At 44.5% G+C, this 24,020-nt stretch overlaps 1 protein-coding gene across 1 annotated transcript; it reads right to left on the reverse strand.

The window, feature by feature from the left end:
- Positions 1-9,583: 9,583 nt before the first annotated feature.
- Positions 9,584-10,555, reverse strand: LOC142836887 (olfactory receptor 9S13). The gene has a single exon (XM_075951543.1). It carries the CDS (start codon positions 10,553-10,555, stop codon positions 9,584-9,586), a length of 972 nt encoding a protein of 323 aa, XP_075807658.1.
- Between the last annotated feature and the right edge of the window lie 13,465 nt (positions 10,556-24,020).

Raw genomic sequence — 24,020 nt, forward strand, 5'->3', positions numbered from 1 at the left:
CAACAATGACCATGCCTCTACTTTGGGAAATAGAACCATGTACCATCATGTTGTGAGAGGGCTTTTTCTTACCCAGGGCAGGGGAGCAGCGGGTGACCCCACACAGCCATGATTTATGTGGAGAGTGTTTTTTGCCAACCAAGAGTTTTGTGATCCTTGTCCAGCCCTTGAGTGAGGGGAGGATGCTAGAGAAGTCCTGTGTGGGTCACAGGGCCTTTGAAACAGTAGTGGGGGAAACTTGCTTGGTGTCTCAGGCTGTCTGTGCCACAGTAAGGACTTTGGAGGGGGTTCTTCCTTCCCTGCCTTCAGGCTTCGTCCTGGTTTGGTGAAAGCACCTATCCCACTGTGGACATTGCACCAGGAACAACACCAGCTGTGTTCCCAAGATACGGGAAAGTGACAGGGAGAGGAGAGCCTCAGAGGTTGTTTTTGAGACAGAATTCACTGCGTGTGCCTAACTGTCCTAGAATTTGCTGTGTAGACCAGACTAGCTTCAAACTCACCGAGATCTGCATCCCGAGGACTGGGACTGAAGGTATGTGCCACCAGGTCCCGCGAGCATCCACGTTTGTGTCAAACTAAAGCTGCAGTTGCTGTGCTAACATAAGCCATGCTTTTAGAAGAGGCCCTTACTGGTTTTAGAAATTCCACTGCTGTGATTACTGCTAGGAGCCAAGAAGAGATGCTGAGAAAAGTCTCAAAAAGGCCCTTTGTCCCTCCAGAGGCCAAAGCTAGGCATCCAGGACCTGTGTTGTTCTTTATCCACCTTGACCTACAGACTCCACGCAGGCTATCGGCCAAGGTCAACTGAGCTTTGTGTTTCAGCCACACCCCTCTCCAGGAAGCAGGATCAGGCACCTTGAGACACCAGGGGTCCTGTGTCAGAAGTATCCAACCCTGGATCAATGCAGGGCTTTGGACAGCACTGAGTTGTGCAAGTCACACTGCAGGTTCTGAATAATGGCTCCCAGATGGATCAGGATACAGTTATAACAGCTGCTAGGTGACTTTGGAGGAAAGTCAGTGTTGTGTACTGTTAGGTGGCTGTCACCTCAAGGGCAGCAGCAGGGAAGTCTAGCAATAGTCACTGTATTTGAGGGATGACCTTGCCTCTTTGCTCCCAGCATCAGACAAACCGTCCGAAACATGGGAGGGTCTCAGCAGATGTCTGCTAAATGTAACCACACACATGCCTGACGTGCATGGGATTTGCAAACCGTGTCCTAGGTCTTAAGGAGAGAGATTCCAGGCTTTGTCCCAGCAAGAGCCCTGATTCCATCTGTAGTGGCTCTACTTCAGTCACCTCCCAAAGGCTGGGCCTCCTAATACTTCCCAGGGTGGGGTTTCAGTGTGAGTGGGTTGGAGGTGGAGCACAATAGCAGACAATTCACTTTGGAGTTGAAGAGTGTGCAAACATGGACAGCCGAACACCAGCCTAAAGGGAACAAGGAACCAAACACATCTGTGGTGTGCTTGCGTGGTCCAGGCTGTGTGTGAGAGGGCTCAGGCCATCAGCAAGGTCAGATAATGGATGGTTTGGAAGTCACTCTCTAGAAACAGGTCACAGAGCCAAAGCCCAACATTCTTTAGAAAAGTGTACTTAAAATGGCACAGAAAACAGTAAAAAGGAGTTTGCAGAACAGCCTTGTCCATAAGGCAAATACCCAAAAGCAGTTGGTAAGATGGAAACGTTCTGAGAAGAAAGGCTGTCCACTGTTGGAGGTAGGGGGTGGGGTGAGGGATGATGTCACGAATCTGCATCCAGCATCCACACACAGGAAGCTCGGAGAGAAACAGGCAGCAAGACCGTGCTGGCCAGACACTAGTTTCCTTATCACGGTGACCAGATCATCCAGATAAAAATGGTAAGGAGAGGCAACTAGACCGGATATGCCTAAGAGGCACACACAGAGCATCCCACACAACAGCAGGGGTGGACACATCCCCCATACAGAGAAGTTTCTGGTGGTCTAGGTGGAAGCCCTGTGGCAAGAGTAAAGGACACCATAGGTGCATGTGGCATCAATTTACAGCAGTGCAGTAAAGGAGAATTTCTTCCAGAGTTTTACATAACACTGGGGAACTGTAATGAACGCTCAGCTGCTGGGGAGGTGATGCATGGCCATCCTGTGCTCACTCAACAGTGACCTAGACCTCATGCCTTATCACAGGGGACTCCTCGGGGCCTATGGGTGGCAAAGGTGGGATACAGAGGGAAATGCATTCAATGACATTCTTATCTGTTTACATGTACAAAAAATATATACTGAAATACACTGTGTATAAAAGTATATGCTTTTTAGGTGAGTCTATATGACGTATACATGTATACAAAACTCATCACCTATACAGCCCATGTTAGTTTATGGGCTGTGATCGCAAACACCTACACATGTGATTATACATGTATACTAATGTTTCTAAAAGGTCATGCTTTTCATTCTATGAGGAAATATGTATAAATCCAATGTGTTGACGGTGCGGGCCAGAGCTCAGAGATCAGGGGCAGGTGCTGGCCCCACCTGGATGGAGCTCTTGCATGTGACCTCATGCAAGCAGAAGAGAAGGAGGAGCCTTAGGAGAAGGTGCTTAGTCCAGATGGAGGGAGGAGGATTTGAAAGCCAAGATGGGTGGCCACCTGGGGTGGGCCAGGCAGTCCTAGGTAAAGGCTGGCACCCAGGTTGGGTCTTACTCTGTTTTCTTTGGCTCCATTTATAGCTAAAATAAACAGGAGGGTTGACAGCCAGGGACAAGGTCTGCCAGCTGGTTTATGCTGTGCACAGTGAATGACTACATGACTCAGCACTCACTAGGGCTTGAAAAGTTATATTTGGACAGGTACTTGCAAGTGTGCAAGTCCTTTTTCCTAGCCAGTTTTGTCTGGGTGGTCTGGGTATTGCTCTGGAAGGGACCTGCAAAGGGAGGAGTTCCACTGGAAAGCAGGTGCACCAGGCTCTCCTGGAGGCTTCCTGTTGTCTGCTCTGCTCACACTGTGGCAATACAGAAATGGATTTTGAAACTGTGGGTTCACAGATTGGGGCTTTCTGTATGCAGGTCCTGGGATGTTTGTTCTGGTCAGCACTCTCTGGTTGGGTGTTTTGTTTTGCCGAGTTTTTGTTTTTGTCTATTTTAACTTCACATTTCATTTTGCTGATTCTTAATTTATACTGTTATTTGGGAAGCTCATCCTTGTGCCCCCAACTGTGCCCCAACTGGGCAGTTCCACAAATGTTGGAAAAGTCTGTAAGAACTCTTGCCGAGGCAGGACAACCACAAGACCCTCAATGGAAGTAACATTTGGGGGCAATTATAGATTTATTTACTTAACACCTTACTGATGAACATGGTTCCAAAAGATGTCATTCATTGCAAGCCAGTGTGGAGCCTAGCATTTGTCCTCAGAACATTCTGAAGAAGGGCACAGTGGGCTCTCTTGGAAGATGGGTAAGCCGGAGCTCACAGGGTAGGATGGGTACCCAGCTTCAGGCTGAGGTGAGCAGCAGAATAGACTGTCTTTGACTGCAATGTCCGTTTCTGTAAGAGACCCAGGGTCTGATCTCAGTCAGTGACCTGAGCTTCCCCTCCCTGTCTCTGTTGTCTCCACTGAGGGGGTTTCCTGCAATACTGACTTCAAGACATTGATGATTTCTGCGCAGCTATATACTCTTGAGGAAATCACAAGCTAAGACTCTGAAGAGATGGCCACAGTTCATTTATCTGACATCCTTTGTCAAGAACAGTTTGCCTATGTCAGGAACTGTAAATCAAGAGCAAGCATGTCCAAGTTAATGAAAAAAGTGTCAAAAGATGTTTTGCATATAACTCATTTATATTTATAACTCCATATGAATGTTTAGAGAGCTCATGTGTGATGCACAGACCCATCAGCCTTCAGCGAAACGCAGGTTAGATTGACAGTGAAGGTCTAGTCCACTTTGATTTTAACAACCTAAGTGTAAAGTTAAAAAGATGGACCAAATATCACCACGATGATGGAGCCGCCCTTGGACCTCCACAGCTGGTAGGACTTTCATCCGCTATGATCACACTGAGGTGTTTTGGTTTCTTCTATACCCTACAAAACACTTTCCTGCAAATCCCAAGTAGGTATTTCCCCAAGAGAATGAGGAATGCACACACACTACAGAGACTTTCCCAAGATGCTCCGCAGCATAAATGTGGAGCTCTGAACAAGCCCAGGTGGGGTTAGGTGGCTTCTGACAAAGGTGTGAAGGAAATTCCACAGCCTTGCAACAGATGTGCTTAAACTAAAAAATCTTTACTTGGAGGTATCATCTCCAGTCCTTTTCTCACACGGCACATAAAAGTTAATTTGAGTTGGACCAATGATGTAAAGCTACATGCATTACTAAAGCAACAGCAAAAAACAACCAACCAAAACCAAGCAAACAAATAGAGCTTCATGGTTGTCTTAGCAGTGGACAAGGTTTCAGAACTAAAAATAAAAAACAATGGAAAAACTAGTTACCTCAATCTAAATGTTAATGCTCCCTGAAGAACATACGCTAAACTGAGTTCGGCACGAGAATATGCCCTGTGCTTCAGTTCCAATGTAACAAGCCTCCACTGAGCCTGCTGGTGAAGAGCCCAGACCTAGCACAGTGGGTAGTCTAGTAGCATCCTGTCACAGGTGGCAAACCACGTTAGATGAGGGTGCCTGTCGGACACCAGGTGGGTTCTCGAACCTCTTCCCACCTTCTGTCTGTGCCGGAGCATCATGACAGTTGGAGCTCTTGAGCCTGTTCTGGATTGGAGGTCGTCCCCTGCGCGAATACTCAGCTAACTTCAGCTTGTGTGAAGTTTTTCTAATTTAAGAAAATAGAAAAGAAAAAAAGTATTTTCACTACACTGTGAAATCTCAATAATGCCCAGATCATGGAGTCCCCCCAAAACCAACTAGGAGACCGAGTCCTTTATGTAAAAGCAAAGAGCCTTCATTTTTACACAAGTTTACAAACTTGGACCCTCTGTGTGTCCAGCCTATTGGAAGGATCCGAGAGCCCCGAGCTCAGTTGACTTTGGTGAAGGGGGAGCCCTCTCTAGCCCATAACACCGCACCTTGGCCATTCTAACCTTATTCAAACCATCACAAAGACCAAATGAAGACCTCAGAAATTTACTAGAAAAAGATCTGTAATTGAAAGAGAATACAGACAATCAGATAATTATAAGGATATCAACACAAAACCAGGAGAGAAAACCTGGGAAAACAGAAGAAAGTCAGCAAAATTCAGGAGACATTTCAGCAACGAAGTTGACATTTGGGGAAAAAAGACAGAAACACTGGGAATGAAAAAAGTCAATGGATCAAATAATAAACAAGATGGAAACCAACCATCACTAATAGACTATACCAAGATGGAGAGAGTATCAGGATGAAGGATGAGGCAGAAGAAGTAGCACACTCACCATGAAAATCTCTACTACTAAAACTTTAAAACGCCAAGGAAAAGAATTGAGGACACTGGGAGGTGAAAAGCATCCCATGTCCATAACTTGTCGGGATTAAAGATTTCTATGCTAATAAAAACATTACAGATCTGCACAATCCCCATCAAGTTCCAGTGATGTTCTTCTCAGAACTAGAAAAAGGGATCTTAAAATTGGGATGGAAGCACAAAAAGTCTTGACTAGTCAAAATAACCCTAAGAGAGAGCAATGCTGGAGCCAACACAGTTCCTGATCTCAAAATAAAAATATACAAGCCACAGCGATGAGCCCAGTGTGGTGCTGGCACAAAAGCAGACAGATAAACAAATGGAATAGAATACAGGGCCCCAAAATAAACCCAATCAGCTGCCCCCCACCTAATCTTTGCAATGATGTCTACACATATGTTTGTCAAAAGACAGCCTATTTAACAAATGGTACCACGAAAAGAACAAAACACGACTATATCTCATATCATACCCAACTCAAATAAAACATAATCAAAGACCTTAATGTAGGAAGCTTCAAAACACCTAGAGAAAGACTGGGTAGACCTTCAAGATGTAGGCATAGGTAAGGACTTTAAAAAAAGAACTCAAACAACGTAAGAGATAACTCAGTGATTGATAAGTAGGATTTGATGAAATTCAAAAGCCTCTGCACAGCAAATGATCATCTGACTGAAGAATGGTCTAAAAATGGGAAGAAATCTGTTGCAACTGCACATCCTATAGGGCTAATATGATTCCCAAAGTCCATCTAGTCGACAAGTACACAAATGGAGAAAAGATTCAACTGGCCAATGAATATTAGGAAGCGTCCAACGCTTTTAGCTAGTAAGGAAAGGGCAATTAAAACTATGTTGAGGGCTGGAGAGATGGCTCAGTGGTTAAGAGCATTGCCTGCTCTTCCAAAGGTCCTGAGTTCAATTTCCGGCAACCACATGGTGGCTCACAACCATCTGTAATGAGGTCTGGTGCCCTCTTCTGGCCTGCAGACATACACACAGACAGAATATTGTATACATAATACATACATAATTTTTTTTATCATGTTCATATTTATTATTTTTTTTATTGATAAAAGAAGAATAAAGAAAAAAAACAAAAGAAACTATGTTGGGATTTCCTCTCACTCCCTCAGAACGGCTGTGATCAAGGAAACAGCAAAGGTGGGGGAGGGACGGAGTGAGGGAGGGAAGAGAGAATAAATGTCGGGATGTAAAATAAATGAAAACATTTAATGAAAAAAAAAGAAAAATAATCCTGGGAGGCTGGTGGTGTGGAGAGGGCAACACTTACCTGCTGTGGGTGGAATATAAACGGGTGCAGTCATTATAGGGGCCAGCACGGCTTCCTGAAGAACTAAACAGAAACATCACACGGCCAGATTTATCGCCCTTGGGTAAGTAGCCAATGGGCTCTAAGTCAGTGTACCAATGAGGTACTTGCACACCACACTTATTGCTGAACCATTCTCAATAACCAAGGCATGGAACCAGCCTGAATGTCCATCAACAGAGGAATGAATGAGTAAAATTAGGTACATGCACAATGGAATTTCATTCAGCTGTAAAAAAATGAAAGTATTGCATTTGTAGAAGACTTTATGGAACGGAAGATCATCCTGTTAAGAGGGATAAGCCAGGCTCAGAAATGGTTATCACAATCTTTCTCTGGTGTATGGAATAGCTACATACATACATACACACAAACACACAAATACATGTATGTGTATGAAAGGGGGCCTTTGAGGAGAGAGGGATGGCTAAGGGCGGATAGGGGAACATGTGAAGGCAATAGAATGTATATGTAGGGAAACATGATGGGAACCATTTAAGGGGACTAAGGATGAAAGGGGCCAGCTGCGGGGGGTGGGGATGGCAAGGGTAGAACTGAATGTGAAGACATGCATGAGTATGTGTAATAGATATGTATTTTTATATATAGGCCCTCTTTCTATTATCATACATACACAATATATATGAATATATGTGTATACATGTAAGCAAACATCACAATGAAATTATTTTCTTTGTATACCAGTCAAAATTTAAAAGGCATAAAGGTAAACAAATTTGAATTGTCTTCAAAACTGACAAGTGGAAACAAACTGAATGTTCATGTCAGTAGGACAAATGAATAAAATATGATGTTAATATCATATCAGATGGTCTACAGAGCTTACAAAGGTTCAGGATCAGCTTACTTTGATTTTTATAATTATGTAAAAGCTCACTTCTACAACTGTTATGCTTTCCATATTTAGTACGGCGTTGAACCACATGAGACACTTTGCATTCTAGAATAAAGTAGGCATTGTATTGCAGTTAGATAGTTTTGCTCAACTGCAACCTTATAAGGTAGGTCGTCAATATGAACAAGAATAAATTAAATAATTTAATCTAATTAATTAATAGTTGAATGTAATTATTAAAATGTGTGACATTTTAATAAGGATGCAAACTTTTGTTAACCTGGGGAGCATCTGAGCTGGAGTCAATATAGAAATATAATCTTTTACAGAAAAAAACAGTCTGGTGTTGTAGCCATTACAAGCATTGACCTTAGAAAGGTATTGTTGAAAAACAAAAGTCAGTCGTAGAGGAAGAAGAGCTGTGCACTTCTTCACAGCTAGCTGAGTGACCTGAAGTGTTTAAAACAAGTCTATGTGCCTGCCTCTGCCTCCTGAGTTCTGGGATTAAAGGCGTGCACCACCACTGCCCAGAGGCAGGCGGATCTCTATGAGTTCAAGGCCAGCCTGGTCTACAAGAGCTCATTCCAGGACAGGCTCCAAAAGCTACAGAGAAACCCTGTCTCAAAAAAACAAGCAAACAAACAAAAAACAAAAAAACTCCGAGACTATGTGTTGGATTCAGGGTGGGAGGTCACCTTTAGAGGCAATGTCAGCAAGTGGTACGAGGACACTAAGATCTGACAAATACTTTCTCTTGATCAGGTTGTATTGCTCTTGCAGAGCTACTACAGATATGATCCAAATGTGTTCTTGTATACTGCAAGTATGTATGTATGTATGTATGTATGTATGTATGTATGTATGTATGTATGTATCTATCTATCTATCTATCTATCTATTCCATCCATCCATCTATCTATCTCTGTCTCTATATCTATATTGTTTAAAGTGTGTTTCCATATGAGGTGGATGTCTACACATCCTCACACAACTCTTCTAAGAAGCTGGTGCTCTGTCTGGGGATTCATCTCTGAGAGCTGTGATGGAGCAGGAATCTGACGAAGGTTCTAGCTTAAGAGGAAGCACCTCCAAACCCACAGACTTCTAGCTTGGATCCTTCTTTAAAATAATTTTTTGTTATTTTTAATTATGTCATGTATGCATGTACATGGGTATGTGCACGTGAGTGCGTGTGCCAAAGAGGCCTGAGGTCAGACACCCTGGAACTAGGGTGCTGGGAACTGAACTCAGGTACTCTGAAAGAGCAGCAAGTGTTCTTAACCACTGAGCCGTCTCTCCAGACCCGGCTGGGATTGTTCTTAAAAGAGGAATCATTTGTTAGTTCTGGGACAGCCCTAGTAGACCTATTTGTTGTTGACACCAGCCTCACTAGCCAGAGTGCCTTGCCCATTGACTAAGCTGTTGTTTTGAGAGAGCCCCTGGCAATTGTGCAGAAGACAGATGGGCTGAAAAGTGGCAGAGGAGGAGAGGCAGTTTGAGTTACCTGTCACAAATGGCCACCAGAGTAGGCATTATGTTGGAGGGTTAACTGGATAGAAACATTTTGTTTACTGATAAACTCAATCAAGATAAAAATGCATAACTTCTCCTATAGAGGAAGCCAGTACGTGTCCCAGAGAAGCCGAGAAGCAGTGGGTAGAGGAGTCAGACCTGCTTTGACTTGGGGATGGTTGACGTTCTTAGTAGGTCTTCATGTGATTGGAGACCCCACTCTTTTCAGCCTTTAGGGTTTTGCATGCAGAGTTTTGTAGCTCACAGTAGGTCAAGGCTGTGTCCATGAAATAGTCTAAAAGAAGACTGGAATGCCGATGGGTAAATGATTTTACATATGTCCATTTCCATTTGAAGGAAGGTGGTGGTTTTCAGCGCTCGGTGATCCCCACAGACCCCTTACCTCCAGCTTCAGGATAGCCCTTCACTGTCCACCCTTCTTCACAAGGTTGTGTCTGTGTCCCAGCCGCCACAGGGCGTCCTTCACATCCTTGTTGCGCAGACTGTAGATGAGGGGGTTGAGCATGGGGATCACCAGGGTGTAGAAGATGGAGACCACTTTGCCCTGTGCCATGGATGTCACTGCTCCCGGCTGTGCGTACATGACAAAAAGGGTGCCATAAAACAAGGACACGGCTGTCAGATGAGAGCCACAGGTGGAGAAGACCTTGTGCCTCCCAGATCCTGAGTGCATCCTGAGGATGGTCACGGTGATGTAGCCATAGGAAACCAGCACAGCTAAGGTAGTGCTCACAATGATGAACCCACAGAGGCCAAAGAGCAGGAGCTCATTGAGAGCTGTGCTGCCGCAGGCCAGCTGGAGCAGTGGGGGAACGTCACAGTAGAAGTAGTCAATACGGTTGGAGCTGCAGAAGGGCAGCTGGAACGTGAGGCTGGTCTGCACAATGGAGTTCAGGCAGCCCACAGAGAAGGTACCCAGAACCAGACGGGCACAGGTCATAGGGCACATGGTCACAGGGTACCTCAGGGGACTGCAGATGGCCATGAAACGGTCATAGGCCATCACAGCTAAGAGAAAAGTCTCAGTGGTAGCCAACAAGGAGAAAAAGAAGAACTGGGTGGCACATCCCTCAAAGCTGATGACCTTTGAGGAGGAAAGGAAGATGGTCATGGCTTTAGGGGCAATAACAGAAGAGAGGCAGAGGTCGACAAAGGACAGGTTCTTGAGGAAGAAGTACATGGGGGAGTGCAGGCGGGCATCCAGGGTGATGACCACGATCATGGTGAGGTTGCCCAGGACGGTCACCACATACAGGGCCAGAAAGGCAGCAAAGAGAAGGGTCTGGGTCTCTGCACCTCCCCCAAATCCCACCAGCACAAACACCTGCAAGGACACTGCCGAGAGACTCCCATTTCTGTGGACTGCTGTGGCCATGGGTGGGGACAGATGCCGAGAGGCAGATGGAGATGGCAAGAGGGAGCAGCTCTCACTGGTCAAGTCGGGTGTCCCACAGGCTGCTGGAACCTGTTGGTGACATGCTGTTTACCATGGACAGTTCACTAGCTTTTCTGATCTCCTACCAGATGGGCTGGCGCTACCTGCAAGGAAACATTTCTTTCAGTTTGTTTAATTTGTGCCAAACCCTCTCTGTGAATGGGACTGAGCTGTGCTCTAGGGATCCGAAGAGGCTTCTGGATCCCAGGGACCCTCAGGGTGCAGACAGCCTTTTAGCATCCCTGTGTTGCGTCTGAGTTGCTCATTTGCTCATTCTCTGTGGAAGAGGATGCTTCTGAGAAGAGCTTTTGGGACACTCAGTTATCAAGACCCACGCTACATTTCCCACACTTCTTACTGACGAGAGAATGTTTATGAGGGTCTCCTGCCCTTCAAGCCTTGTGCTGGTTGACTCTTCCATCTGTAGGCTGAACCCGGAGCAGGGATCAGTCATCCCTACATTGAAGCTGTGTGTCTTTGTGGCTTACAGAATGCTGGCCATACCTCAGTAGCTCCGACTCCAAGCCTGATCCAGCGTGACAATCAGCATGAAAAAACCGCCTGATTGATTGTCAGGAATTCCGGCTAATGTATAGATGTCGGAGATTGTGGTGAGGTTGCAGCCCAGAACCATGTACTGAAAAACTAAGACTGGGGCTCAAACGTATTTGCGACATGTGATGGCTTTGAACCCTATCTCCCTGGTCGCTCTTCTCTCTGCTTCACATCAGCTTTGGGGCTTTCTAAGATTTTATTCTTTGCTCTTGAAAACTAGACAAAACTGGCCTCTGGCCATTCATAATTATTTTCTCTTATTCATAGTGATCAGAGGGTTGACAACACAGGAGTGTCCTATGTGAAGCTAGATGTCACTTTTCTGTTTGCTCCCAAGAGATGCAAGAGGCTCCATTACCCTGGGGTGGCTCAGATGGCTTAGAGATCTGGGCTGGGTGAGCCCATTAGTGCCCCTATTATTTCCCTCCATTGTGTGTACATGGGCTGGGGTGGGGTGGAGGAATCTGATTGAGACAACCATGCACTGTCATCTCAACCATGACCATCCACTGCTAGTTCAAAGGTATACATAAATGTATTGACTTTGCATTCACACTCTCAGCAATTCCCCCATGCCTCCCACTGCCGGATCACACTTTCCTTTACAGTGAGTGTGAAATGCCAGGAAATGTTAATGTCAAGCCTTTCCCTTGTTTCCAACTAAAGGAAGGACAAGCATGGCCTCTCCAGCTTGCCAAGGATGCAGGGTATCCGCAGTGGCAGCGGAAATGGCAGCTAGCCAAGGGTGGAGGATGCTGCTCCATTGTGAGAGAGCTGACTGCCACTGTCTATGAAGAGACAGATTCTGTACCCCTTGGCCCTTCCTTACAGAGTCAGCAGCATCACTGTCTCCTGTATGGTTAGATGCAGGGCTTCAGCCTATCTGTCTGCAGAACTGAATAGAGGTAGAGACTACACGCCCACCCCTGCACTGAACTTGTACGAAGGCCAGGGATGATCAGGACAGGACAGCTTACTGAGGCAGGCCCTGAGTGCACACTGTGTGCTCATGCCATCCTTCATGATTTTCTACTCCTCACAGGTGACATATTGAACTTACCTTTCCTAGGTGAGACTCAGGTCTACCCCAAGATCACACAGTCAACGTCCGTGCTCTCAGTGCCGCAGTGCTGCTGAGCCTAGTCTCCGTTGAACACGGATGAGTAGACACCAGTTGTTTCTGTCGCTCCTTTAGATCAGTTATGGCTCTGGGTAGTGCAGTTGAGTAAGCATGGGCACGGGTGGGAACCAGGGTCCCTTTGAGACTTTAGGTGCCCAGGTTCTGGCTACGCTAACTGCAGTCTTCTGAAGAGGAATGTAGGTCCTTCCTCTGGTCTTGTCCCCTTAGCTGGACAGTGTGTGGAGGTGCCCGCCCTTGGGGTCACTCTGCTTGAGAGTATTCTCTGCACCTGGTAGAGTAGGGACTTGTAGCCTCCAGTGGCCAATTAGGGAAGCGCTGGCCTCTGGCAGCTGTGATTCTCATATCTTGGAGCTGCAGCATGCCTGAGGCCCATCTCTGCCTCTGTTATGGAGTTTGTGACTCCTGGGAAGAGGACATGGACTCAATCCAATTATAATTAAGAGATTTATTGATTAGCTGCTAGCAGGAGGAACAATCTTTGAGCCAAATTCAAGATTGCTCTGAGAAGGGGGAGCAAGGGGAGGGTTTTTAAAGAGAATAACTTCAAGAAGATGTTCAATACCTCTGCGAGTGTCTTAGTTAAGGTTTTTATTGCCTTGAAGAGACACCATGACCATGGCAGCTCCTTTTTTTGGTTCCATAACTATATTGTTTATTTTTATTTATTATTATTATTATTACAAATTTTCACCTCCTCCCATTCCCCCCCCCATTCCCCCTCACTCTCTAGAGACCCACATTGGAGCACTGGACTGAGCTCCCAAGGTCCAAATGCGGAGCAGAAGGAGAGAGAACACGAGCAAGGAAGTCAGGGCCACGAGGGGTGCGCCCAACCACTGTGATGGTGAGGCCGATCTAATGGGAACTCACCAAGGCCAGCTGGACTGGGATTGATGGAGCATGTGATCAATCCGGACTCTCTGAACATGGCTGACATGGAGGGCTGACTGAGAAACCGAGGACAATGGCACTGGGTTTTGATTCTACTGCATGTACTGGCTTTGTGGGAACCTAGTCTGTTTGGCTCTTTACCTTTCTAGACCTGGATAGAGGGGGGGGAAACATTGGACTTTCCACAGGGCAGGGAACCCTGACTGCTCCATGTCAGCTCTTATAAAAGAAAACATTTAATTGAGAGTGGCTAGCTTACAGTTTCAGAGAGTCAGTCCATTATCTTCATGGTGGGGAATACAGTGGCATGCAGGCAGGCATGGTGTTGGAACTGAGAGTTCTACATCTTGCCAGCAACAGGAAGTTGACTGAGACACTGGGCAGTATCCTGAGCATAGGAAACCTCAAAGTCCACCCTCACAGTGACACATTTCCTCCAACAAAGCCATACCCACTCTCACGAAGCCATACCTCCTAATAGCTACACTCCCTATGAAATTATGGGGACCAAATGACATTCAAATTACCACAGCGAGCAAGCAAAATCTGGTTTGTTCTGTGAGATTAAGTGACCCAAAATAAGTTTGGGTATCTATGTAAGGAAGTTACAGAAGCCAAAAAGCCATTATTTATAGCATAAGTGGATGGTCTTGGCTGTATATTTTTGGGTCTGGGTCACTGAGTCAAGGTTACTGGGAAGTTAACTTCCGGGGACTAGTATCAGAGACAAATAGTGGCTACCTAGATGGATGCCCGGCAAAAAATGGCATTTCTTCAACCATCACACCTCATTGCTACTCTTTCTGGTGGGTTGGCAGGACGCCTGAAGACCCCAGCAGAAACAATTCAGAGGGACCCTGAGCCCCGTGTACCTCATGAGAGCACTCATTTCTGCATAGAGATGATATGACCTCATGGCACAGCCCTTGCCTCTGATTGTTTCCCATGGCTATGTTGATGTGAGGAGGATGTGTGAGGAGCCTGGCCTGCAACATCCGTCATCCCACTCCTTCCAAGGCCTTACTTGACTCCCCTCAGTGCTACTAGGAATGTAGGTAGAGGACACCAATTTGCTTCCTCCTTTTGTTGTTTTAACCACAAGAGTAAACTTCTTTTGTGTGGAGGGTGTTGAAAGTTTACCTCTCCAGGTCTTCTTCTGAGAGTCAGGTCTGCACTATCCCTCCTGACCTGAAGTGGAGCTAACATACTTTTGCTAATGACTCTCTGGGCCAAATTAAGTTTGCATCTTGGACTACAACACAGCTTCTATAGGACCATAATTCCAAACAGCACTCTGTACAAGGATACATACTTTCTTCCTACTGGGACCCTACTCGTCCATTAGGTCATAGTCTTTGAGAAATCCCCAAGAGCATCCCTGGTCATACAGTTTCAATTCTAGTTTAGTGAATGAAGATCATATTTAAGCAGTCTTCTTAGGCTGGGGCAGCCATCCTGAAGGTCATTCTAGACTAGAGGTTCTCAACCTCACAAGGATTAAATGACCCTTTCACAAGGGTAACATATCAGAATCCTGAATATCAAATATTTACATTATGATTCTCAACAGTAGCAAAATTACAGTTATGAAGTAGTGATAAAATAATCTTATGGTTGGGGGTCACCACACCATGAGGATCAGTATTAAAGGGTCACAACACTAGGAAGGTTGAGACCCAAGTGACCGGTGAGTTCTTGTCAATCCGCAGTCGAGATTTGCTCCCCATGTTTGCTTCTGAGTTGGGATCTGATTTCACTGCTTCCCTAGGAATCCAAGCGTTACCAGCTTTCCAGGAGCCTGGGAGTCTTGTTCTGGGTGGTTTGGTTTGGTTTTGGTCAACTTGACACGAGCGAGATTTATTTGAGAAGAGGAAACCTCAATCGAGACAATATTCCCAACAGATTGGCCTATGGGGATTTTTCTTGATTGATGAAATGCGGGCTAGCTCAGCCCTCTGAGGGTAGTCCTGTCACTGGGCAGATGGTCGTGGAGTGTGTAAGGAAGCAGGCTGAACAAGTTACGGAGAGAAAACCAATAAAGCAGTGTTCCTCCAAGGCATCTGCTTCAGTTTTTGCCCGCAGGTTCTCATCTTGAGTTCCTGCCTTGGCTTCTCTCAATAGACTGTGGCTCAGGATATGTAAGCCAAATAAATGCTTTCCTCCCCAAGTGGCCTTTGGTTATGATCTCTATCAGGGAAATAGAAAGCAAACCAAAACACTCCTGCCAAGGTTGGTTTTGGTCAGTATTATCACAGCACCAGAGCAAATTAAAATACCAATATTGTAAGCAAATTTATAAATTGCATTTTATAGTCAATCTCCTAACATTTTAATATCTTACAATGTTTTTTATAATTGACCAGATAACAAGAAAGAAAGAAAGAAAGAAAGAAAGAAAGAAAGGAAGGAAGGAAGGAAGAAGTGAATGAGTGGCCCAGATCTTGCTCTGTGACTCCCAGTCCACAGCATCCATCACAGCGAGCCTGTGGCCCTCCAGAGAAGAGGTGACAGTGGGAGGAGATGAGAGTTGAGGAAGGATAGAGAGCTGGCTGGTTAGAGAGCAGTTTAGGTGTGGAAGGGAAAAAATGGAGAGCATCCAAAACAAAGTGTGTGGGTGTGAGCCACAAAGGGTACCCCAAATCTCAGCCCATAGAATACAGAGGCAGGAGGACAGTGAGCTTAACATCAACCTGGGTTACACAGTGAGGCCCTGCCTCCACAGAAAAAAAAGAGACATTCTGACAGCTATGATTGTGGAAATTTAAAATATTCACAGAATCAGAAGAGCATAGTGATCTTCGAATACCACTCATTCTCCTTCAATAGCAACCAACTAGGTCAGCTTGGGCAAGTAGTATGGAATACCTTCTCCTCCAGCACCCAGAACCTTGCATTATTTTAAAACAAATCTCAAACATCATATAATTTGTTTCCCTTGTATTTTCTTCACATCTCCATAATGTAAGGCATTTACTTTTAGAAAAGTGCCCAGTAGTAGCATTTGCATTCCCTAAAGAAAAATAATCCCCCAATGTCATCAAGTATCCTTCAGCATCCACATGAGCAACAACCCCATTATATAATGTGATTCTTGTGCAGCTATTTAAATAAGCTAAAGAAAAAGTTCTCACAGGTCTCCGGTGCCTTCTACACATGCAGGGCTTCCCAATCACTTTGTTTTGCTGCTATTGTTTATAAAGAATCAAAGAATGTTGCCCATTTATTTTTAACATAGATGCGTAGGATTTCCCACATGCTGAAATTGATAGGGTCATTCCATTAACGCTGTGATACTCCTCCATCTTGTGTCCCCTGTCAGCTAAACCTAGAGGCCTGGTTGGAATCCAGTTGTTTATCGTCACCATATGGGCATTGTTGACCTGACTGTGTTGTGGGAGGCATGGGCTCTTTTCTCAGGGAATTGTACATGGGTGTCTTCTTCTGTATGGAAAGGGCCACTGGCAGCACTGCCCAGCTTCATTAATTCAATGAGGTTTCTAAAATGATGACAATTATAGGGCTTCTGTGCAGTCAGTCTTGGCTGTGCAGATAACTACTGCTCTCCGAGAAACCACCTTGGTCTTGTCTTTGGGCCCAAGAAGAGAATAGACATTTAATCATTGGCCACCATGTCCTCATATGTATATTTATATGGGAAATGCCAGAGAAATTTTGGCTCCTAGCTCTGTGGTCCTTAGCCTTCCTAAAGCTGAGACCCTTTAATACAGGTCCTCACCTTGTGGTGACCCCAACCATAAAATTATTTTCGTTGATACTTAATAACTGAAATTTTGCTACTGTTATGAATCGAAATGTAAAAATTTGATATGACGGATATCTGACATGTGTTGTGCCTATGGCCACTGATCTAGCTCTTTAGAGACAGCTTCAAAAACAGCAACTTGGCTCTTAATGCCCTCTAGTGGCCAGTACTTTTTGTGTCGGCAAGAACTCAAGAGCAAGATTATGTTTTTGACTCTTCCGGAGTTGTGGCTTCACTCATGCTAAAATTGTCTGTTTTTCACCCATTGGGAGTCACTTTAATTTGGCTCCATAATCAAGTAAATAGAGTTAAAGTGTGGATTGAGGCAAAGTATCAGGCTGTGCAAGGTGGCCTATGCCCTTAAGCACAGAACTGTGGAGAATGTGTTCAAAGCCAACTGATTATGATGCGACCGACCAATAAACCTTGCTTACAGCCAATACCCATCTCACATCTTTATGATCATTTATTTTAACTGTATCAGCATGGCATTCTCATCCCCAAACCTGAGCGGTGTACCCCATTAGCCGCTTTACCATATCAATTACAAAAGGAATTTTTTTTTTAAATGTATGAGTTTGGTTTTCTTTTTTTTTTTTATTAAAACCTTCCACCTTCTCCCCTCCTCCCATTTCCATCGCCTTTCCCCCACTTCCCCTCCCCCACCCTCTCCAGTCCAAAGAGCAGTCTGTGTTCCCTGCCCTGTGGGAAGTCCAAGGTCCTACCCCCTCCAGGAGGGTGAGCATCCAAACCGACTAGACTCCCACAAAGCCAGTACATGCAGTAGAATCAAAACCCAGTGTCATTGTCCTTGGCTTCTCAGTCAGCCCTCATTGTCAGCCACATTCAGAGAGTTCGGTTTGATCATATGCTCCATCAGTCCCAGCCCAACTGGCCTGGGTGAGCTCCCATTAGATCAACCCCACCATCTCAGTGGGTGGGCACACCCCTTGCAGTCCTGACTTCCTTGCTCATGTTCTCCCTCCTTCTGCTCCTCATTTGGACCTTGGGAGCTCAGTCCAGTACTACAATGTGGGTCTCTGTCTCTATCTCCATTCATCACCAAATGAAGGTTCTATGGTGATATGCCAGATATTCATCAGTGTGGCTATAAGATAGGGCCAGTTCAGGCACCCTCTCCTCAGCTGCCCAAGGAACAAGGTGGGGACGTCTCCTTGGATACCTGGGAACTCCTCTAGAGTCAAGTCTCTTGCCAACCCTAAAATGGCTTCCTTAATTAAGATATCTACCTCCCTGCTCCCATATCCACCCTTCCTCCATCCCAACTATCCCATTCCCCCTAGCTCTCCCCATCCTCCCCTTCTCCCTTCTCTCTCCCCCTCTCCCCTTACCCCCAACACACCCCCATCCCCAAGTTCACAATTTTTGCCTGGCAATCTTATCTACTTCCAATATCCAGGAGGATAACTATATATTTTTCTTTGGGTTCACCTTCTTATTTAGCTTCTCTAGGATCATGAAGTATAGGCTCAATGTCATTTATTTATGGTTAGAATCCACTAATGAGTGAGTAATATCATATTCATCTTTTTGGGTCTGGGTTACCTCACTCAGGATAGTGTTTTCTATTTCCATCCATTGGCATGCAAAATTCAAGATGTCATTGTTTTTTACTGCTGAGTAGTACTGTAATGTATATATATTCCACACTTTCTTTATCCATTCTTCCATTGAGGGGCATCTAGGTTGTTTCCAGGTTAATGGCTATTACAAATAATGCTGCTATGAACATAGTTGAACAAATGCTTTTGTAGTATGTTTGGGCAGCTCTTGGGTATATTCCCAAGAGTGGTATTGCTGGATCCTGGGGTAGGTTGATTCCCAATTTGCTGAGAAACCGCCACAGTGATTTCCAAAGTGGTTGCACAAGTTTGCATTCTCACCATCAATGGATGAGTGTACCCCTTTCTCCACAACCTCTCCAGCAAAGGCTATCATTTGTGTTTTTGATTTTAGCCATTCTGACAGGTGTAAGATGGTATCTCAAAGTTGTTTTGATTTGCATTTCCCTGATCACTAAGGAGGTTGAACATGACCTTAAGTGTCTTTTGGCCATTTGAACTTCTTCTGTTGAGAATTCTTTGTTCAGTTCAGTGCTCCATTTTTTAATTGGGTTAATTAGAATTTTAAAGTCTAGTTTCTTGAGTTCTTTATATATTTTGGAGATCAGACCTTTGTCTGATGTGGGGTTGGTGAAGATCTTCTCCCAATCAGTAGGTTGCCTTTTGGTTTTAATGACAGTGTCCTTTGCTTTACAGAAGCTCCTCAGTTTCAGGAGGTCCCATTTATTCAATGCTGCCTTTATTGTCTGTGCTACTGGAATTATATGTAGGAAGTGGTCCTGTGCCCATGTGTTGTAGACTACTTCCCACTTTCTCTTCTATCAGGTTCAGTGTGTTCAGATTAATATTGAGGTCTTTAATCCATTTGGACTTGAGTTTTGTGCATGGTGATAGATATGGATCTATTTTCATTCTTCTACAGGTTGACATCCAGTTATGCCAGCACCATTTGTTGAAGATGCTTTCTTTCTTCCATTGTATACTTTTAGCTCCTTTGTCAAAACGCAAGTGTTTATAGGTTTGTGAGTTAATATCCAGGTCTTCTATTCGATTCCATTGGTTGACTTCTCTGTTTTTATGCCAATACCAAGCTGTTTTCATTACTGTAGCTCTGTAATAGAGTTTGAAGTCAGGGATGGTAATGCTTCCAGAAGTTCCTTTATTGTATAGAATTGTTTTGGCTATCCTTGGTTTTTTTTTCCATATAAAGTTGATTATTGTTCTTTCAAGGTCTGTGAAGAATTTTTGGGGATTTTAATGGGGATTGCATTGAATTTATAGATTGCCTTTGGTAGAATTGCCATTTTTACTATGTTGATCCTACCCATCCAAGAGCATTGGAGATCCTTCTATTTTCTGGTGTCCTCTTCAATTTCTTGCTTCAATGCCTTAAAGTTCTTGTCAAATAGATCTTTCACTTCCTTGGTTAGAGTTACCCCAAGATACTTTATGCTATTTGTGGCTATTGTAAAAGATGACGTTTCTCTGATTTCCCTCTCTGCTTCTCTATCCTTTGTGTATAGGAGGGCTACTGATTTTTTTGAGTTGATCTTGTAGCCTGCCACTTCACTGAAGTTATTTATCAACTGTAGGAGTTCTTTGGTAGAGGTTTGGGGGTTACTAATGTACACTATCATATCATTACAAATAACCAAAGTTTGACTTCTTCCTTTCCGATTCTAATCACCTTGATCTCCTGATGTTGTCTTATTGCTATTGCTAGAACTTCAAGAACTATGTTGAAGAGATATGGTGGGAGTGGACAGCCTTGTCTTGTTCCTGAATTTAGTGGAATGGCTTTGAGTTTCTCTCAATTTAATTTGATATTAGCTGTTGGCTTGCTGTATATTGCTTTTATTATATTTAGGTATGATTCTTGTATCCCTAACCTCTCCAAAACCTTTATCATCAAGGAGTGTTGAATTTTGTCAAATGCTTTTCCAGCATTTAATGAAATGATCATATGTTTTTGCTTTCAGTTTATTTATATGATGGATTACATTGATAGATTTTTGTATGTCGAACCAGCCCTGCATCTCTAGATGAAGCCTACTTGATCGTAATGGATAATTTTTTAAATGTGTTCTTGGATTCTGTTTTCCAGTATTTTATTGAGAATTTTTGCATCGATGTTCATGAGTGACATTGGTCTGTAATTCTCGTTCTTGGTTGGGTCTTTGTGTGGCTTTGGAATCAGAATGACTGTAGCTTTACCATCTCATTTACAAAAGGAAATTCTTTAGAGAAAAGAGCAAATCAGCTCACAGATTTACTTCATCTTTAAACACTGCCTAATTTTTTCACTCACCCGCGGGTTATGTCCTTTGAGCACCATGCCTTCAAAGGCCTCACATCACACACCGCTGTAATTAACCACCAAGTGTGCCTCTTAATTCCTGCGTTTAAATACACACTTTCAACTCCTACATTTAGAACAAACACTCCACTGAGTGTGAATTTTTCCTTCCTTCCTTCCTTTCTTCCTTCCTTCCTTTTTTCCTCCCTCTCTCCCTCCCTCCCTCTCTTCCTTCCTCCCTCCCTTCTTTCCTTCCTCCTTTCCTGTCTTCCTTCTTTTCTTCCTTCCTCTTTTTCCTATTTTTGGAGAAAGGGTCTCATCATACAGGTCTGGCTGTCTTGGAACTCACTATGTTGACCAGGCTAGTCTCGAACTCATAGAGATCCACCTGCCTCCTGCTCCTTAACATTGGGATTACAGGCATGCCCCACTATGCCCACCTTGTAGCTTTACAATTGCAGCCACAAGTTTTCCCTTCTCAGACTCCCATTCTTGCTACTACTTCTGGGTCCTAACTGAATGGGGTTTGTGGAAGGTCACCATGGCACCTTAACTGGTTGCCTTGTCATCCTCTGTGGGTGCAGCACAGGAAGGAAAAGTCCTTTGTATTCAGAGCCATTTTCTTATTGGTTCCATCTGTGGGATGAAGTTAGAACACCTCCTCTGGAAGGTGCCACAACCATAGAAAGGCACACTCTTCTTTGGGTATGGCCCTGGCATTAAGGAAGAAACAGCTACAGGAAGTTTCTCTTCTTGGTCATAACATCAAACAATAACTCACAATATTTACTGTCTTTCTTTTTTAAGGTTTACTCTCTTAAATTATTCTTATGACATCAGCAGGAAGTTCACCACTCTCATGTTTCATATCCTTCTCATAAGCAATGAGCTTAGACTCCACAGATTCGCATTACACGAGACTAAGAGCTCAGCTGCCATGTGCAGCTGATAATGCCTCTAGCAACTACAATCAGGGAATTGGATGTGGTCTTGTGTGTGGCGTAGCCAGCACAGCTGAGGAAAATTAGTCACCTGATTAGGAAAACACCCAGAGCCCAGGAGATGGCAGTGTAAGACAGGCTAGTGCCATGCAGGTGGGAAATAAGGGGCTTTGGAATGGTCTCATGATTCTTTTGAATATTTTCTTTTTTTCTTCCCTAGTTCTTTAGATACGTAAGCAAACACTGGGACAAGGCGAAGCTCTGTATAATCAAACATCCCTTTCTAGGAACTCGCTACGAGTCTGTTCTTCTACATGGCGGACACTTTAAAGGCAGATGGTGAAAAATAGGAATTGCTCTTTTCCTATAACATAGTTTAGTATCAATAAAATCAGGAAGTAGAGAAACTCAGCTTAAAAATAGAACTTTGTACTATGGTAAAAAAAAAATCCTGCAGTGAGATTTCACAAGAAGGACAAAAGGGTCTGAAATTCATGATGTTTAGATTTTATGTCATTATCTCAGAGTCCAAAGTTGTGAGGATTTGTGAGATTTGCAGAACCCATGCTTGTGGAAACAGAGGGTCCCTTAGAGGGCTGTCGTAGTTTTAAATGTGAATACGCAGGCTCATGTGTTTGAACACTTTCTTGGTCCCCAGCTAGAATTACCATCAAAGGTTCTGTAACAAAAGGTGTGGAGCCTCTCTAGGGGAAGTGGGTCACTCTGAACCGTCCTTGAGACGTACACCCTGGTGTCCTTCTGTTTGCTCTCTACTTTCCCACTGCAGATGTAGTGCGATCCACTGCCCACATTCCTCTGCTGCACTTTCTCAGCCTTGATGGACTATACGCCCCCCACCCCCATATAAGCCAAAATAAACCTGAGTTGTTTGGTCAGGTGCTCTATGTCACAGCAAGAAGAAAATAAACTAGGGTTTTATTTATTTGGTGGATAAAATTCTGGCTCAGCAAGCACAAGACCCGAGGTTGAGTTCCCAGCATCTGTGTAAAATGCCTGCTACCTCCTCAGTACAACATCCACCACCCCTGAGGGGTGCAGCCAGAGTGAGAGGGAAGGAGTGCCTGGATGGCATTGCTGTCTCATGACCTGCCTCCTCCTTTAGTGAGAGAACACCATGTGTTCTTCTAGCAGCAGCAGAAAGCCTCCTATATGACCACAGAGCAAATCAAAGCCCTGATACTAGGTCAGCGGCGTCCACAGCATCTTATTGCTGCACTAGTTTTCTATGTTTTCTTCTCTACTGTTGGGACTGTGTCCCTCCTGATGTCATGCTGACTTCTGACAAAGGAGGAAGGCCCTCACAGGGAGACCGGAAGCTGATTCTTCACTGTTTGCACCACTTCCATCTACAAGATGAAGATGAGACTACTCCTGAGTAAGGGTGAGCACAAAGGCACTGTCAGCTGTTCTTTTCTAACATTGAATAGGCATGGAAGACACCAAATTGCTCCTTCAATGTTGACACCTCATAGGATGGTAAAAAGAATATTGTGATGGAGAACAGAATAAACAGAGGAAGAGAGGGTGGGGGAGAGAAGATCACTGAAGTTGAGATTCACTCCATTCACAGAACACAGTGTTCCAGAACTGCTCAAAGAAAGGAAGACTTTGACCAGCTAAGGATGAAGTCAGGGGATGATGTTGGGGCCTGAAGCCTGCAACTCAAGGGCTGAAGGATGGAAAACTACAGGATGCTCAGAGAGAGAGAAACTGGGAGGAAGAGCAAGCCCTGCTTAGAGGTCAGATCCCCTGTCCCCTGCTGGTCTCCAGGGAAGGAAGAACATGAAATCAGACACACAGGGCAGGAGGGACACAGGCAAGCCACATGTGCAGAGGGCAGCAGGCTATTGTAACGTGTAGTTCACCAAGGCTTCAATCTTACTCAGAGGATGAATTAACACCTTGATATTGTTATATCTCCCGGGTTAGGTTTTAATGGTTTCTCAAACTGTGAATCAACCTACAGCTTCATCTATAACCCCCAGCTGTAGGTGTAAGGAACGAGCTGGGAGTCAATTGCATTTAGGTTCCTCATGACTCTAGCAGTAGACTGTGATACCTCATGAGGAGGACAGCTTCATGAGCAGAGGAAGGTAGAGGCTATTGTAAAACAGAGGAGGAAGTCTACAGAGATTTTCTTTTAGCCCATCCTCATATGAAATCAATACAAGAATGAGTCAACACACAGATTCTAAAAGTCACATTCTTAGATGC

Source organism: Microtus pennsylvanicus, chromosome 17, assembly GCF_037038515.1.
Source record: "Microtus pennsylvanicus isolate mMicPen1 chromosome 17, mMicPen1.hap1, whole genome shotgun sequence".
Lineage (NCBI taxonomy): Eukaryota > Metazoa > Chordata > Mammalia > Rodentia > Cricetidae > Microtus > Microtus pennsylvanicus.

Coding starts and splice junctions, on each gene's coding strand:
- LOC142836887 (XM_075951543.1), bottom strand. CDS start 10,555: ATGGCCACAGCAGTCCACAGAAATGGGAGTCTCTCGGCAGTGTCCTTG.